At 31.1% G+C, this 18,940-nt stretch overlaps 1 protein-coding gene across 1 annotated transcript; it reads left to right on the top strand.

Annotated features, from left to right (window-relative positions):
- The first annotated feature begins 923 nt into the window (after positions 1 to 923).
- On the top strand, positions 924 to 18,499 carry LOC122604183 (disease resistance protein Roq1-like). Its single transcript, XM_043777080.1, has 6 exons — positions 924 to 1,420; positions 1,512 to 2,607; positions 2,709 to 4,150; positions 8,296 to 8,821; positions 17,583 to 17,955; positions 18,441 to 18,499. Exons 1-6 carry the CDS (start codon positions 924 to 926, stop codon positions 18,497 to 18,499), a joined length of 3,993 nt encoding a protein of 1,330 aa, XP_043633015.1.
- Positions 18,500 to 18,940: the final 441 nt, after the last annotated feature.

The raw sequence follows: 18,940 nt of genomic DNA, 5'->3' as shown, positions 1-18,940 counted from the left end.
TTGAGTCTCCATTATATACTAAAATAATTTAAATGTTGTTGAGAATCATTAATAATTTAATACCTGTCTGTTAATTTAAATATTGGGTCTCCATTATATACTAAAATACACTATGCTACAATTAACTACTAAAATACACTATACTAAATATTTGGTTTTAACTATTCTTGATGTTTTTCGTAGGTTTTGGTTTTAACTATTTACACAAAGTATATGAAGTTTTTCTATTAATACCAGTAATTACTCTTAAATCTCTAATACGATGGATTGTTATGCAGGGCTGATTCATTGTATGGTGAGGTCTTTTTTAAATCAAACCAACCACGAAACGTCTTAAAACTAATGAATTAATTAAGTCATACACGTTGAAAACCTCTACTTATAGGAAGTTTCAAATATAGCATCCGTTAATATTTTATTTAAACATATTAATTAATACTAATTTACAGGAAACCCAACCACGAAATTCTTAAACCAATTAAGTCATCCTCGTTGAAAACCAAAACCTGTTAAACCAATGAAATGATATAGTCGTTAATATTTTATTTATGTATAGATAATAATATAGAATGTATAAACAAGACCACGAAAGTTCTTAAAGGTTAAACGTACCGAAAAGATCATGTGAACTTTAACAAACAACAATCCAAATTAATAGTCAGGAATCAAGATTTTAACAAAACAATTCGTCTATCTCCGATCTTTCAATACAAACATAAAATATTATATACTAGATTTGCTAGAAATAAAATTATTATACGAAACCCACTCGAAACTTCATAAAAGTTGAAGGTGAAGGCCTCAAAGTTGACCAAAGATCCGGCCTTTAAATTTATAGGTGACCGAAAACAAACAACATCGATCCAGTTCAGCCTGTTTGAGCTAGCTTTGCAGATCACATCACATCAATTCAATTCAATTCAATGGATGCTTCTTCTTCAAGTGTTGTACCAAGTAGAAAAGGATGGACATATGATGTCTTTCTGAGTTTCAGGGGTGAAGACACCCGCAATAACTTTGTTGATCATCTTTTTGCTGCTCTAACTCTGAAAGGTATTCACACCTTCAAAGATGACAAGATGCTCGGTGGGGGACAGCGCATCTCAGAAGAGCTTGTGAAAGCAATCGGAGAATCAAGGTGGGCTGTTGTAGTTTTCTCTAAAAACTATGCCAACTCTTCTTGGTGTTTAGAAGAGCTTTCCCACATCATGGAATGCCATGATCAGATGGGTGGTCAGAAGAAGGTGTTACCTGTGTTCTACCATGTCAACCCGTCTGATGTTCGTAAACAGAAAGGAGATTTCGCAGCTGCAGCTGAAGGCAAGTTTAAGGATGGAGAGATGGATAAAGTGAACAAGTGGAAGAATGCTTTAACTGCAGCTGGTAGTTTATCTGGACAACATATCTTGCCTAACTATGGGTAAATCTCTTTTATATACTAGTAGGTATTCAATCATGTTGCTAATACCAATCAATAAATTAATGCTCGTATAATATGTACGTATGTATAGGGGTGAATCGGCATTTATAAGCAAGATTGTTGAAGAGATATTAGCCGATATACAACCTCGTGGTGGTAGTAGGGAAAACCATCTAATCGGTATACAGCCTCGTGTTGATGCCTTAATATTATTATTGAAGATGGAGGCAGCTGAAGAGGTCCGATTTGTGGGGATATGTGGAATGGGTGGGATCGGTAAGACAACTATTGCCCGATCCTTGTTTAAGAGAATTGCTCATAAATTTCAGGGTAGTAGTTTTGTTAATGACGTTAGAGAGAATAGCTCTAGTAAAAGCGATATGTGCACCTTACAAGAAAGACTTCTAAGTGATATTCTAGGGGAGCGTCATGGGTACAAGATAAAGGATTGTGATGAGGGAGCCGAAATAATACAAGAAAGATGTTGCAGAAAGAAGGTTCTTCTTGTGCTTGATGACGTGAATGATGTCAAGCAATTAGAGCTCCTAGCCTCAACACGTGAGTGGTTTGGTCCGGGAAGTAGAATCATTATCACCACCCGGGATCAGCATTTGTTATCATATGCTAATGCTAACGACAACTACACACCTGCTCTTTTACGTGCAGATCAAGCTGTTGAGCTCTTCAGTAGGCATGCTTTTAGGAAAAGTAGCCCTCCAGATGGGTATATGGATCTCACCAATCGTGCAATAAACTATACGCATCGTCTCCCACTAGCCTTAAAAGTTTTAGGTTCTTTTTTATGTGGAAGAGAAGTAAGTGTGTGGGGAAGTGCCTTGGATACACTAGCAAAAACACCAAGTGCTGAGGTTTTTTACACACTGAAGTTGAGTTTTGATTATCTAAATGATTCTCAGAAACAAATATTCCTAGACATTGCATGTTTCTACAAGGGAAAAGATGTAGATGGTGTTACTAGAATACTTGATAGCTTTGGTTTTGACCCAGTCATAGGGATTAGCGTTCTTGTTGAAAAATCTCTTGTAACCATCTCATCAGTCAATACACTAGATATGCATGATCTCATAAAAGAAATGGCTCAGAAAGTAGTTCAAGCAACTGCTCCGAATAGCAGGCTATGGGAACTCGAAAAGACCCGGGATTTAATAAATAGTTCAAGCAAGAAGGTAATATAGCTCTCTTCATTTACTCATTAATGTATATAATATTGTAGTTTTAAAAATGAGTACACCTACATCTAAGTTAATTCCACGTTCATTTCCTGTAGGAACTAAAACTAGTCGAGGGCATAGTGATGCCATGGAATCATGATGTTGACTTGAACCAGAGTGTGAGTGCTAAAGTTTTTGAAAGCATGAGGAATCTTCGGGTACTGGATTGTAACGGAAAATTCACTTCTTCTGAACCTAGCTTTCTCCCTACTCAGTTACGATGGTTGTGTTGGGCAGAATACCCATTCTCTTCTGTGCCTATGGAACATATGAGTAAGCTTGTAGGGCTTCATATGGTGGATGGCAAAATCAAGCATTTATGGAACGGTAGAAAGGTGTATAGTATATGGAGACCACTCTCTTATTTAGCACCCGAAGTTTCTTTGTATAATAATTCAAGCTTGAAGTTCATTCACCTTCAATGGTGTAAATCCATAACAAGGTTTCCAGATGTTTCAGGGACACCAAATATTGAGAGTTTGGATTTGTCATTTTGTGAAAATCTGGTGGAGGTTGATGAGTCTGTTGGGAGTCTGAAAAAGCTTCTTTACTGGGACATGACTCGGTGCTCTAAACTCAAGTGTCTCCCATCCATGCTCCACATGGAATCCTTGGAGACCCTCAATCTATTTTCGTGTGATTCTCTTCATAGAATCCCAGAATTCTCTCCATGTATGGTCAATCTATCTAAATTAGATATTAGTGGTTGTCCTAATATAGAAGAAGTGCCATTGTCCATAAGATATCTCTTAAATCTAAGCCTCTTGGATGTTAGCTACTGTGAAAGTCTTAAGAACATCCCAAAATCAATTTGGGAGTTAAAGCGTCTCAACACCCTTAGACTTAATTGTTGTTCATGGACACCAGGGATATTGTCGGATGTTTTTCAAAGCAAGGAAGGTTTTGAAATAGAAGAAGTGCCATCATCAATAATATATCTGTCTAATCTAAGCTACTTGAATCTCAATCGCTGTGTAAATCTTCCAAACTCAATTTGGGAGTTAAGGCGTTTCGACACCCTTTGCCGTAATTATAGTTCATGGACATCCGGGATAGTGCCAGATGATTTTCAAAGCATGAAAAGTATGGAAGAGCTTCACATAGACTCTATTCATATATATGCTTTGACAAGTTCTTGTTACTTAAGAAAGTTATATCTTTATGGTGATTTTAGAGACAAATATTTCCCCATAAATCTGCATGGACTTTCATCCTTGGAAGAATTACATTTAGTTGACAACTCCACAATGATCCAATTACCTGAAAGCATCTCCCATCTTTCTAGTCTTAAACTCCTCCTCATCAGGGATTGTTGGAAATTTCAATCTTTACATGGCCTCCCACAAGGAATACAAGTATTGATAGTAGAAAGTTGCTTGTTATTGGAAAAGCTTGAAGATCTGTCAAAAGAGTACAAGTCTCTGAATAGGGTGGAGATCTCAGATTGCCCAAAACTGCTAGAAGAAGATGAAGAGAATGTAAGATATTTGGATAAGATGTTGGACCAATCTTTCCTTATTAAGGTCAGCTTTTCTCATTTATGTTAAAGTTATCGAATTAATTGTGTCTAGATTATGAATTAATTGTGTCTAAAACCATATTTAAAACAAATCATACAATAAATAGGCTAGATCATGACTAGAGTCATCCCTGGTTTTACTCTCTAGAGTGACATATCCTAAAGGTTTTTCCCTTGAATCACTTATAACGGCTTATGGTTTACGTCTCATAGTCCAAAGTAGGTCCAAAGTAGGTGTAGGTCTCCACCATTATACGCTGTAGCGTCCCCCCTGAGGTCGAGTACCCGAATGACTGTTTAAAAAATACAAATCATTAAAAGAACGGTATAACTAAATTAATCATGGGCTAATGGTTTTTAAAGGTATCCAATTACAGATTACCCTTTTGGTACAATTTTTTGAATCTCCACTCGGGCCATACCTAAAATTTCAAAATTCTACTCGTATGGTACCTAAAACTGACAGTCATCTATTGGCTTTTAAGTCCATCCACTTAAAGAGTGATTTCGTTAATTTCTTGTAAAGAGGAACAAAAGTGTAATTACTTTTATAATAATAATCTTTATTCATTAACAACACATAAATATACGTATACTTTATTTGTTTTTAATAGATGTTTTTTCATTTATTTATTTTAATCTTTTAATAAAATATACTTTTTTGTTTTTTAAGTTATTTATTTTAATGTTTATTTTTAATAAAAACTCATTCTCAAAAAATAAAAAACAAATCAATTTTTAATTAATAAAAACTTTATAACCTATCACCTTCATCAATTTATTATTACCGTTATTTTTGAGATATGTTTTTTATTATAAAAAAGGAAATAAAAATAATCTAAAAATAATAATCAAAACATGGAACCATGAAAATGGGCTTTATTCATTTTTTTGGAATGTGTTTGGAATGTGATTTTTTTTATAATTATTTTACTTATTAATATTTATAACAAAAACATATTTCATATTTTCTTTTTGATAATAATACGGTACGGGATTCACTCTTATGGTTATTACAATGGGTAGGTGTCTAGGTGATACGTCATAGAGTTTTTATTTTTAAAAAAAAATTATTTGATTTATTTTTGATATTATTAGCTTGTTGTTTCAGGTTTATATAATATTATTTTGTTTTCATTTATATTTTTTAAATTTAAATTATTAGTTTTTTTTTTCTTATAAGTGTTTTTTTATTTGTAGATACTTAATAACTTATTTTATTTTGAAAATATCATTATTCTTCTTTGTCCATGTGACTAAATCTAGTTTTACACTATTTATTAAGTTATTCAAAACTTTTAGCATGTAAATTGACTAATTATAAGTTATCTATAAACCCTTATAAAACATATTGATTTCTTCTATTTTAGGAAATTCAACATTTTTTTATTTCTAAAATACCCTTATTTCTTAATCCTAATTCCTTATACACCTAATCTATATTTTTATACTATTTAATAAATAAAACAACTCTCTCTTTAAAAGTTATGAAGGAATTATCTAAAATACCATTATGATTAAATTACAACTAGATCAATACCCAGTCGATGACCGGGTTACAAAGTAAACTTATAAATTTATCACATAATGTAAGAAATATACATCTTATAGTGTATAAAAATAAGGGTTATCATTAAATCGATTTGAAACTGACCTAAAAACCGAGTTAGGGTTGTGAAATCTCAATTCTTTGTCCCACCCACCTAATTTTTTTGGAAGGGGTCGAGTTGAATTTTTGAGTTAACAGATCAACCCGCCAACCGAAAAATATTCTAAATTTATATAAATTTAATTGTAGGTCGACCCACCAACTCCTTTGACCTAACACTTCGCAACCCACCAACCCATGACCGGAAATCAACCCACCAACCGTTTTTTTTAGAACGACATTATAATCAATTCCTATTACTAAATTATACGCATGTATGAAATCAAACTCATGACTCTCGAAAAATCCCTATTAATCCACCCCCACAAACCAACTCATCTACTTATATGACCTGAAATCAACCCACTAACCCATATAACCCGCCAACTCAATTTATTGGGTTCGTGGTTGGGTTTGGGTTTGGGTTGACAGATTGATCAGGTTCGGGTTAAGTATTTTCAACCCACCAATTCAAACCCATTATAATTATACTTATATTTATTATAGTTTTTATCTTATATAAAGCTATTTGTATAGTTTACTTTGTAACTGAGTCGATGATCGGTTATTAATCTAGTTATCAAACTAATATAGGTGTTATTTATTTTATATTATACGGTTATAATAATAATAATAATAATAATAATAATAATAATAATAATAAACTAATAATAATAATAACCCGGGATGGCCTTACACAACGTCGTGGAGAAGAAAAAAAGGAAGTATGTATCAAAATGTGAGGGCAACAGATACAAATTTATACCATTCGCTTTCTCTACATTCGGGGAATTCGATAAAGAGGCCTTAGACACACTTTCACGTATTAAGTCTATTTCTAGTATTCACTCAAATAATGTTAATAGTGGTACTTATATTTTTCATTGGTTATGTTTTTGTATTCAAAAAAGAGTGGCAGCATTCAGGAAATTCGATAAAGATGCCTTATACATACTTTCACGTATTAAGTCTATTTCTAGTATTCACTCAAATAATGCTAGGAGTGGTACTTATATTTTTCATTGGTTATGTTTTTGTATTCCAAAAAGAGTGGCAGCACAACTTGTATCTAGGCTCTCATCCAACTTCATGTAAAAGGTTTAGTTTTTTATATCGAGTGAAATAATAATAATAATAATAATAATAATAATAATAATAATAATATAATAATAATAGTAGTAGTAGTAGTAGTAGTAGTAGTAGTAGTAGTACTAGTAGTAATAATAATAATAAATAATAATAATAATAATAATAATAATAATAATAATAATAATATAAGGGATAATGGCACCGGAGTGTAACCAACTATGACCAAAAGGCAAGGTTGTAAATATCGCTTTTCGGTATCGTCTCGCTCGACCACCGATAAGCGATATATCAGGGATATATCGGAGACATATAGGATTTATCGGGAATATATCGGGAATATATCATCTCGGTCGACCACCGATAAGCGATATATTGGGGATATATCGGCCGAGATAACTGAGATTTACAACCATGCCAAAAGGTTATGTAATGTAACCAACTACTCGACTAGCTATGTAGTGTAACCAACTTTGTTTGTTGGGTTATGTATTGTAAGCAACCGGATGGGAAACAAGTTGTCGGTTACCACTTTTACTTTTATTCTTTTTTTATTGAAAAAAAGGGTCAGGTGTCACATAGATTAAGAATATATATATTATTCTAATTATTTTGTAAAAACAATTATATATATTTATATATATATATATATATACACACACATCTTTTCTCCATCAAATACACCACTTTTATTTTTATATATTGGTCACTATATATTATATCAGTGAAGAACATCGGCAGATTCCGACGACATGATCGGACTTTTTTTGATCTTTTGCATCCTTCGTTGAGCCATTGCCATTCGGATGTTTAACAATAGTTGTGGAATCCAATAAAGCAAAACCCATGTATCTGATCATGGTATAGTGTGGTGATTAATATTATAGAATGAATCGGTGTGGTGAAACATTTGTCTACGACGGCGAAGGAGAAATTTATATAGATATAGATATAGATATATAGTGATAGATAGAAAAAGATATATTGATTGATAATGATATGATAAATCAGGTCGGTTAATATATTTAGGCTTAGATTCTCATTTTGGGTTGTGTTGCATAGTCTGTGTGATGAAATGAAGAAGATAAAAGAAGCAAAAAACATGAATAATTTTATAACTTTATTTTTGTTAGTGGAGGTTACACTCCATAGTTAATCGAGTAGTTCACTACATTACATAACCTTTTGGTCATAGTTGGTTACACTACATAACCTTTTTGGTCATAGTTGGTTACACTCTGGTGCCATTATCCCTAACTTTATTTTTGGCTTAACCGGATGTAAACTTGAAGTAGCCGGTAACTTACATGACATAACCCAAAAAACAAAGGTGGTTACACTACATAGCTAGTCAATTAGTTGGTTACATTACGTAACCTTTTGGTCATAGTTGGTTACACTCCGGTATCATTATCCCTAATAATAATAATAATAATAATAATAATAATAAACAACACCGGCACAACTTGGTGCGTGACACCCTCCTTGACATTTGTTCTCGATCTGGGGTTTCGGCTCGTAGAGAAGTTGATATCGGTCTTAGGGGAGATAGAGACATCCCCTTACGTCCTGCTGACATGTTGCTTTACTCGTGGGATGGAGGGCTTGATGTATGTGTTGATTTGACAGGTTCATCACCCTTGACGCAGACTAGTATGGTTGACTTTATGCCTGGCAGCGCGGTGGTTGACGTTGCACAACGTAAACGCGCCAAATATAAGTCTAAGTGCGCGGATATTGGTTATGGATTTCTTCCCTTCTCATTCTCTTCTTTAGAGGAACTTGAAAAGGATGTTGTTACTATCCTGAAGCGGATCCGAAAGTTCTCTGTGACTCAAGACATTGGAGCACGTTCGGCTGCTCATATATTTAATAGGATTGGTTTTGCTATAGCTAGAGGAGTGAGGGCCCAGATAGTATCGCGGCTCCCCACTAATTTCTTGTAAATTTTTTTTAAAAATTTCAATAAACGTTGTTTATAATAAAGAAATAAAATAATAATAATAATAATTGGGAGCCCAGATAGTATATCGGCTTCCCACCAATTTCTTGTAAATCCTTATTTCTAATGAAAGTGTTTTTATAAAAAAAAAATAATAATAAAGTTAAAAATAATAATAATAATAATAATAATATGCCCTCAACAATCAACTCTATTTTTTCATCTTCAAATAATAAACCTATAATACTTTTAATTAGATAATTATACATCCCCCGAATCATAATAACTACACTAATACTTTTAAATTAATTACTTTTACATTAATACTTGAAAAAATGATAGAAGTCATGGGTTCTAATCTCATCCCTTGCAAGGTTGAATGTCATTTTCTATCTTTAAATATAACATAAAAGCAGTCTCTGTACATCGTCTTGGTAGGGATAAGGTTGTCTACATTTTAACCTCCCAAACACTGTTGAGGTATTGGGACCTAAAATCGTAAAAGACGACATTGGATGTTATTTTTTTTACTTTTAGTTTAAAAGGGGAGGGGGTTAACAAAGTAGTATAGAAAATTAGATCGCAATCATGTTTCTAGTCTATGTTGTAACTATTTAAAAAGGTTGGTGTTTAATATTAAATATTTAAATGTAGTTTGAATTAATGGGCTAGAAATCCTGGAATCCATAATCCGTTTGTAACTTGTTAGTTTAGTTAAATAAAAATAAGTAATTAGTATGATTTAGAAATGATGTATTAAATAACACTTAAGAGTTCCTTTATCTAAAATAGGTAAGGCTGACTTTGATTTTCAATGGCTATGATTAAATCTGATTTGATTTTCAACGGCTCAAATTAAAACTTAAGTTTATTTTTGTATCTCATCTCTAACGGCAATATATATATATATATATAATATCAGTCATTTATCCAAAATATCTCCATTAACCTTTTATCAATTATCTTTATATCAATTATCTACAACACTTGACGCCGTCTCCACCACTAACAGTAACCACCACACCGTTGCCACCACAACACCGCCGTATTGCGCGAGTACCGTACTAGTCTTTATAGCATAAATACTGATTCAAATTTTCTTTCAATATTCAGTCACATTCCCACATTAAGTTATATTGCGTTTAAATTGTCCGGGAAGGATTTTTTTCACTCTTTTATAGTCTTGTCCATACATAATTATCTCTATCTCAAAATGAAAAAGTTATGAATCATTGGATAAAATTTAATTTTTAATTAAAATAATTCGAACAAAATGTTGATGTTATATATTTTTTTAAACTTCTAGAGTTTAATTAAATATAAAAACTAATTCTTACATTTTATAATTATAATTATTTTAGTGATATAAGTATGAAAACTAACTCCTAAATTTTATATTAATACGTGTAGTTTTTAAATCACTTTTTTGATTTTTAAATTGTTTGGATCATTAAATCACTTTTTTGATTTTTAAAAGTTTGATTTTTAAAAATTTATAATAACACTTTTAAATTACTTTTTTTAGTTTTTAAAATAGAAAGTCAAGGCGCTCTTCTCCTGTTCTACAAATCTATAACTCTCTTTATTGAGCGAGACTCCATCTATATCCCTACTAATGGTTATTCTTTCCAGAGCATTTGTTTGACAACTTAAACTAGACCCCACTTTCAATTACATAGGTTTCGGTCTTAATCAAAATTGGATCATTGGATAAAGCTTAACATTTAATTAGAGTCATTTGATCAAAATGTTGATGTTATATAACTTTTAAACTTTTATCATTGCAATGAGGGTCCCTATTTTAACTATTTATGCAAATTTGACCTACTTTTAACGTTGAGAGTCGTTAACTGTGCACCTGATGGACACGTGGAGGGGCATTTAACTCTATCATCTATTAGCTTGCTTTACACCAAAAAATCAAAAATATTTCTTGTTATAACAACAAAAAACATTTACAATGTTCAAATATCCATCCATTAAATTATATACAACAATAAAGAAATACTCAAAAACATATAGACTTACATCTACTTTGATTTCTCATCTAATCAACTAACTAATTTTTCATGAATACATATTCTTTTCTGGAATAGAAACTATATACATACATATTATACGTTGTAGATAGTCAAGTGACAACACTGTCTTAGATCCCTTTCTTCTCTCTAACATAATCTCATCATCTGAAAACTTTAATATGAAAATAATAATAATAAGTGCCTTTTGTAACATCAACATAACCTTTTCTAAAAATCAAACTCAAATCCTAATGATTTCCCACTTCAAATACTGAACCCAAAATAGATAGCATTGTCGTCACACCACTGTCAACTACTGTACAACCACCACGGCACCACAGGTCCCCTCTGACGTGACTAAGAGTGGTGATGGTAGCTGGGGTCCCTTGATTCATGGGAGTTTTGAAAGATAGACGAAGAGGTGGTATATATATATATATACTAGCTAATTAACCCGGATGATTATCCGGGCATGATTAACAAACTAAAATATTAAACTTTCTTACTTTGATATTACTTTTATACATTGCTTATATCATATATATGAAAGTGAGACGAACCATAAGATAAATTATAAAAAACAATATGAAACACATAGATGACTAAAACTCATGTTAGCTTTCATGTTGTCATGTGTACTTTCAAGTTTTAAAAGATGATTACATTCCCAAGCATGTTGAGTCAAGAACGAAATTGGATAGTTAGGTGGATACCAATATCAGGTTAATCGGCTCATCCTATAAACTTAATAACAGTCTATTCTAATTCTATTATTATACCAACCACAAGGAAACCAGTGATTGTTATGAGCATACGTTTACAGAAGCTCACAATTGTAACGTGATAATCTTCATTCTTATAAAAATACGCAGGAGCCAAGTGTTGTTCTTCACGTACATTCCAATTTGCTTGGGTGAATTCTGGCTTTTACAAATGCTGCATAGAAATTAAAAACAAAAAAAAAAAATGAAATAGGCACTGATTAGTTTTTTATGAACCAAAATTTACAATTAACTTATATACAACATTATGATTTAGCATGCTCTACATAACGTTTGCTTTGTTACCAACATTACGTGTGAGAAATCACCTCGTTCTTTATCATTTACCATCAATATAAGAAGATATAGATGTTTACCCATCTAAGATGCCATGACAACTTTATATAAACCATTTCAAACAAAGCATGGAATTAGATGTTTTCCACATCCATCGTTCCAAATTAATCACATATATAAATACTTAAAAACGTGCTAAGGTACGTGTGGCATGTATATATGTTTCTACTCTCCTCACCATGATCCCACAACCCAAAACCAACTCCACTATTAAAAGCCAACATATAGCAATCACTTATGTCAATCATTTCGGCATCCAAAACAGGTCATAATCAATCATAGAAGTTTCACCCAAAGCAATTATCATACTTTTTCCTCACATAACAGTAATTTTAGTAATTCCATAATCGATAGAGAACCTACAAAACCTTTCGAAAGGCAACATATTTATCCCGATACTACTTAGAATGATATTAAAAGTGGCAATTTCATAAAAGTTTCTCAATGAGATCCATAGCCAAATATGGTGGCGAGAGGACCATAAGGAACTTTATTTTGCTGCTTCTATTCATATGTCAAACTATTAGTCAAAATTTTAAGCGTCCACTCTTTAGACAATACATAAAAATCTTAAGCCTTGTAGTATAGTTTTTATTCCCTTTAAAATGACTATAACTCTTGATTTGGGATATGAACCAACTTATAAAAGATATGATACTATGATACAATGAAAGTATGTGTTTAGAATAAAAGCAAGAACCACAAAACATATACCTCATGATTTAGATATCGTCAACGTTGACGCTATTTTTTTTTAATTGGTAGCATATAAAGGCATTAAAAGATAACCAGAACATTTTTAGCTTGCTATACATGTTTGTAAGTTTGCAAACTGTACAACATAAACGTAATTAGCACATTGTGATTACTCAAACTAACCCGTGTTTTAAAGTAGGAAGGCTCTAGAATGGACATAAGCATTTCAAAAATCTTAACCTTATTATAGTGCAATCAATTAAAATACCAAAATCAAATTACACACAGAGAATAAATCACTTTATTGGTGTAGTGAGCGATTTTCTTCATCATATTTTCCCAAAACTAATACTTCAATTTTAAAGGTACATCTGTACTCATAGACCGTTGACTTGTCATTTAACATTTGCTGCAACAATCTAATACATTTGGCAGGAGCATAGCAATAGGCTTCTTACAAACGTTAATAGAGCAAAGGAGTAGCTAAAGCAAAAACAAACAGAAAGGCTCGACTCAAGTTGATGTGTTTCAAATTCAAAGTCACGACACAAGTGAAGGAACTGTCACACCTTTGGTACACTTGCCATAGTTGGTTTTCACTCAACAATGAATTTGTCAATAAAGAAAACAAAATCTAATTGATAGAATACATCAATATATAACATAATACATTAAATAATAAATTCTCATACAGAAAGAATATATAAATTGGTGGAAGAATGAACCACTTAACTGATTAAAGATGAATCTCAAAACAATTTGATACAATAATATCGTTAATATACTTGTACCATTTTAATGTCAGTTTTATAATCATTAAGCTACTCAATATTATTTATAAAAATTTAAAAAGTACCCGATTAAGTATTGAAGGGGGGAGTATTGCAGTTTATCTTGATATCCTTCCTTGAGAATGTTCTTTCTGTTGAACATCAAATCAAATGGATCCAAATTAAATAGTTGGTTACAACATATGAGAATAATATGCAGCACCAAAGCGTATGGAAAAACCCTAGATTGAAGTTAGAAGGAAATTTGAAATGATTTAAACATCAAATTTGTTTGTCAATCGGTTGACAATTACAAATGAACAAAATTTATATCATCCCAAAATTTAGGGTTTTTTACCTTCCCAATCAAATCATTACACTAACCCTATTTTATCCATAATTCATCCATAATATAGATAGATACATATAGGTTGACTTACATTATCGCATAAAACCTGCAATTTTACTTCCGTTCGTCATTGATTGAGATCCAAATAGTGTGTGAAAATAGACCTTTGAATCTTAGTACAACATCGATGATGATAAACAATGATCCGAAATATATATTAGATAATTCATAAAATATTTTTTCCAGATGTCATGTTCATATAGATTAAAAATTTGGATCTAAAAGAAAATAAAAGAAAATAAGAAGAAGTAGGAAATAAGAAAAAAGATAAGAGAAAAGAAACGGGGGACGGTTTGTGTGAGGGATTTTGAAAAGATATGGGCCAGCTGCCACGTGGCAATTTCTTGAAGGGTGTTTGTTTTGGGATCCTCTTTTATTAAGAAAAGAGATATAGTCTTAAAATAAGAACAGTGAGAACACTTAAAAAACATCATTTTGATGCATTAAAAGTTCATAAAATTAACATAATGCATAACTAATTATCATTATTTAAGTGTTTAACAACACATTGGCCTGTCAAAATCAAGAAAATCATGTTTTTTGTTTTGTGCATCCATTTTGGATACATATTCTTCAAAACAATGCATCCACCAAAAAACGTGATTTTTTAGATTTTGACGGATCAATAGGTTATTAAACACTTAAATAATGATAACTAGTTATGCACTATGTTAGTGTTATGGACTTTTAATGCATCAAAATGATGTTTTTTAAGTGTTCTCACTGTTCTTATTTTAATACTGTTCTTATTTGATTGTTCTCCTATATATATATATATATAATATTATATGGATGGATATAGATCTCGATCGATCTAGATCTCATGGATGTATAGATATAGATCTGATGCGACTAAGAGTAGTGAAGGTAGATGGATGGATATAGATATAGATTTGATGGTATTATGAGCAATAAACTAATAATTAGAAAAGAATTATTGAGGTGGTGTGTGTAGGTGTAGCAGCCAAAGGAAACAAAAAGCCAAAGTTTTGGTCTTTATCATTGCATCAACAAAAACTTTCTTTAACTATTCATCTATCCTATTCATCTATTACGTAAATGCCCTAGCTTGCACGTGTCTGTTACGTGCATAGTTTACGACTCTCATAATGGATCCGTCAAAAATTGACCAATTTTACGAAAAATAGTCAAAGTAGAGAACCCATTGCAACGATAATTGAAAATGGACCCTCATTGCAAAAAGGTACAAACTACAGGAACCAATCTTGTAATTAACTCAAAAATATAATAAAATACAAAATGTAATAACGATAAGTTAAATATTTAGTGAGACTCGGAAGTGTAAATTGTAGAAGTTAACAAAAAAAAAGGTGTAAATTAATAAGACTTTTTCTATACATATCAATATATATACTAATATAATAATGATTATTAAAAATTTTAATTTATAAATAAATTAATAATGACAACATCAATGTCATTTTTATAATTGTTTATCTTTTGATTATTCTATCACCATATACATATCAAATATATCTTTTATTTAAATGTCATAATATATTAATGATGTAAAGCCAAATACTTATAAAAGTTATAACTATAACCAATATTTATTACGTTATGTAATAAAAAGATTTATAAGAATTTGAAATAATAACAAAAAAAATACTAGAAAAGTGACTTTAGAAAAGACAATATAAAATTTAGGAGTTACTTTCCATAATTATATCATTAACTTAATTACTTTCTATAATTATAAAATGTTAAAAAAAAATTATAATTAACGACATATAATTGAATTTATTAAATTAACATTAAATTTTACAAAGTTTTAAAAGGTATATGACATCAGCATTTTGATCTAATGACTGTAATTAAAAGCTAAAACTTAGCCAAAGGTCTAAAGTTTTTCATTTTAAAATTAAAGTTTTTTTTATATATATTTATAAATTAAGAAGGATTAAGGGTATTTAAAATTGTCCTTGACTTGCTAGCGCAGTGGTTGGACACCCCGGATGTTGTAACAAGTGTCACATGTTCGAATCTCATCTCGAGCATTGTTACTAGCCAATATTCTTGGCTTGCGAGTTAAATTTACCGGGTGGGGCGGGCGGGGGGAAGGGATCGAGTAGGCCCTCGATATCCAGTCCGGATACCCGTAGTCCGGCCTTTGCTGTTCTAAAAAAAGGGTATTTAAAATTAAAGTTACTCATTTTAATATTAAAGTCTCTAATTAAAATTATAACTTATATTAAGGTCTAAACTAATATAATTATGAATTCAAACCTTTCATTTACTATGTAGTTTCTCATTTATTATATACTAGGTCTTTTATCCGCACGATGTGCGGCTGTTTAAAAAAGTTGTTCATGTTGTTTAGTTATATGAGTATAAATAACAATTTGTAACAATTATAACTTGTATTTTAAGCAGGTATATACAAATCTATATTTATAGGTAATGGAAATATTTATATATAATGAAATATATAAATCCAAAATATAACTGTTATTATTTAACTATTAATTAATCGATTATAAGCTATACCAGCCTTTTAGGACAATAACGTGTTATCATCAAATATTCATATTTAATACCACATATTATACTTCATGCAATGTTAATAAACATGAAATTAAATTAAAGTGTAATGTAAGGTAAGACCATAACAACTACTCGTATTATTTTTGCAAACTGATATGTAATCCATTAGAATTTCATCACATTCATTCAAAATAAAATACTTTAGTAGAATTTAAGTCATCAAATAATGAAATTCGTACAAGATGAAAAGCTTTAAACATAAACCAAATTAAAATTACAATTAGATTATAAAAAACAAATCTATTATTCAAATTTAAGTTAAATTCAAAATGTCTTCATGTTTGTTTTTTCGAAAAAGTAAAATCGCCTTATAGTAATTTAAAACTCAAAATTACTTGCAAAAACAAATAGTATAAAAATGGTGACATTGGTATAAAAAGTTTATGTCAATCAAGATTAAATCAGAATGCTAACACAACAATATTTATCTAAAAAAGAAATTGTTCATATTGAGATAAAAATAACCAAATAAATGACATCTAGAAAGGTAAAACTCGAGTTCACAAATAGAAGCGTTAATACAAATTAAGCTGAAATGAGAAATAAAAAAAATCATAAAGATGTTGATAGGAGAAAAAACCAAACGGAATTTGCATATCTCATACGAAACTTCAAAAGTGCGTTTCTTTGAGTAGCTAATATCACATTCATAGATATATGATTAATATCAGATTAATACTAAAACAATTAGAGGAGGGAAATAAAATATTTGTCAAAGAAAACAAATATCTCACGTTAAATAATATCTTGGATTTTTTGGTTTTATTTCATTTTGTTACATAATTAAATTATTGGCAAAAAATTATAAAAATGCCACATAGGATTAAGGCTTATGTGTGGATATTATAAAATAGATTTGAATTGTAGGATCTCTAAGATCATTCGGATTCTTACTGTTTTAATAAGTATATAGATATAAAAACAAGTATATAGATATACGAGTACTAGATTAGATTAGATGAGAAAACATGATTCTAAGTGGTTTAAATTATTCCGATTAGCACCAATATGTCGATGACACGCTGGTGTATTAAACCATACTCTAAGAACACATGTCATTACTTTTTTAATTGGAAAACCAATAACTATACGTACTACAAGTTTTTGTTCCGATTTCGCTAGATGCTGACCGAGCTATTATGGTTGTTGGATATAGAGGTGGGCAGCAAATGATGGTGGTTTGATGATCCATATTCCCGGAAGCAATATTCCAAGTTGGTTCCAAGAACAAGAAGATGGGCGCAAGATAGCATTGAAGTTACCTCCCAATTGGCAAGCTGAAATCGTTGGGTTTGCAGTGTGTTTTGTTTCAACAACGCCATTCCAACTTCGACATACACATATAAATTTGATATTCAAACATGATATAAATGAAATCGAAGAATCTGATGAAATCGAAGAAGCTAATGAAACTGAAGAAGCTGATTGGAATGTGTGGATTGGGTATATACCATATAGTTTGTTCCAGGAGTTCCATGGAGGCAAAGACAATGATTTTGAAGGTGAAGATTGGTTTCATATGACCCAAGGTAATCTTGTCTTTGAATTGTCCTCAACCTCTTTTCCACATAATGATGTAAGGTGGGGGGCAAAAGTTGTCTATAAAGAAGAGTTGACATGCATCCAACAAACTATACCCTCAATTTCTGCTTTATATTGGAGCTGGAAGCTAAGAAGTGAATTCACCAATTCATTCACTTGTATGGATTATTCATGAATATTAAGGAGATGCTTGATTAAAAATGAAGAATGAGAAGGTGAAAGGCAGGTAATGATAACATCATAATACTAAGGAATGTAGAAATAAGAAACGGTTATCATATAATGATTCCCATAAGAGCGTTTGTAATGGCGGTGGGTGGTTGGCGTTGAAGATCACGATGCCGGTGTCGTGTACCGCATCGGGCTGGTTGTGGGGTCGTTGTGGTGTGGAATTCGGCGTTGGTGTGTCGGCGTTGGTAAAATATGGGTCGTTCAATTTTTTTATTGTTGATTTTGTTTGAGTATTGTGTAGTTATTGAAATTTTTAAATTTCAAGCTACGTACGGTGTTTATGAGGTTGAAGAAAAGTGATCGAAAGTGATGATAACTTTTTTATATTTTTTCAATCATTAAATCTAATTTATATTTTAAAGCTTGAAGTTTTCATATCTTTACAAATTACAATATTCATTTATTATTCTAAAAGTGTACCTATTTGAGCTTTGGTTTGTAGCTTTATAAAATTTTTATTTTTACAGTTATATGTTATTTATTTACTATATAATGTTTTATTTATATAATAGTGTTTTATTTATATAATGATTGTGTTACATCAGAATATTAAGAAGTAAAAATAATATGATGTAGTGTGGTTATTGTTACAAATATAATGTGGTTTTAGTGTGATTGTAATGTGGTGAAGATTTGTCAATGACGCGGCACACCACTTTGATGTGGTGGTGTGAACATTACTAACACTCTAACCCCCAAATTATAGTATTTCTCATACTCTATAATGATTAATTGCATGAT

The sequence above is a fragment of the Erigeron canadensis genome, chromosome 6 (genome assembly GCF_010389155.1).
Source record: "Erigeron canadensis isolate Cc75 chromosome 6, C_canadensis_v1, whole genome shotgun sequence".
Classification (NCBI taxonomy): domain Eukaryota; kingdom Viridiplantae; phylum Streptophyta; class Magnoliopsida; order Asterales; family Asteraceae; genus Erigeron; species Erigeron canadensis.
Note: the sequence above shows the minus strand (reverse complement) of the source record. Positions and strands in the feature narration are given on the sequence as shown.